Source organism: Pygoscelis adeliae, unplaced genomic scaffold (genome assembly GCF_000699105.1).
Source record: "Pygoscelis adeliae isolate BGI_AS28 unplaced genomic scaffold, ASM69910v1 Scaffold38, whole genome shotgun sequence".
Taxonomy (NCBI): Eukaryota; Metazoa; Chordata; class Aves; order Sphenisciformes; family Spheniscidae; genus Pygoscelis; species Pygoscelis adeliae.
Window position 1 is genome coordinate 21,330,912 of NW_008825614.1, and position 337 is coordinate 21,331,248.

Sequence of the window (337 nt, forward strand, 5' to 3'; positions counted from 1 at the left end):
TATCAATTGATTTGTCCAAGTTTTTGATGAAGATGTTTCCTACACCGCTTTTGCGTAGAGACGGATCGCGCCGAGACCACATGATGCGCATGGGTTTGCCTTTAATGACGTCAAAATTCATGGTAGCCAAAGCTCGTTCAGCGTCGGCGGGCTGCTGGAAGTCGACGTAGGCATAGCCGAGGGACCGGCGGGTGGCCGTGTCCCTGCAGACGCGGATGGAGAGGATGGGCCCGGCGGGGCTGAGCTTCTCGTAGAGCATGGCCTCCGTCACGTCGGGGTGCAGGTCCCCCACGTAGAGGGAGGCCACGGGGTAGCCGGGGGCGCTGGGGTTCATCCT

At 59.9% G+C, this 337-nt stretch overlaps 1 protein-coding gene across 1 annotated transcript; it reads right to left on the minus strand.

The window, feature by feature from the left end:
* Position 1: 1 nt before the first annotated feature.
* Positions 2–334, minus strand: LOC103924549 (polyadenylate-binding protein 1-like 2; the record flags this gene model as incomplete). Its single annotated transcript, XM_009333077.1, has 1 exon — positions 2–334. A coding segment is annotated over exon 1 (333 nt), but the record flags the coding sequence as incomplete, so codon positions are not given.
* Positions 335–337: the final 3 nt, after the last annotated feature.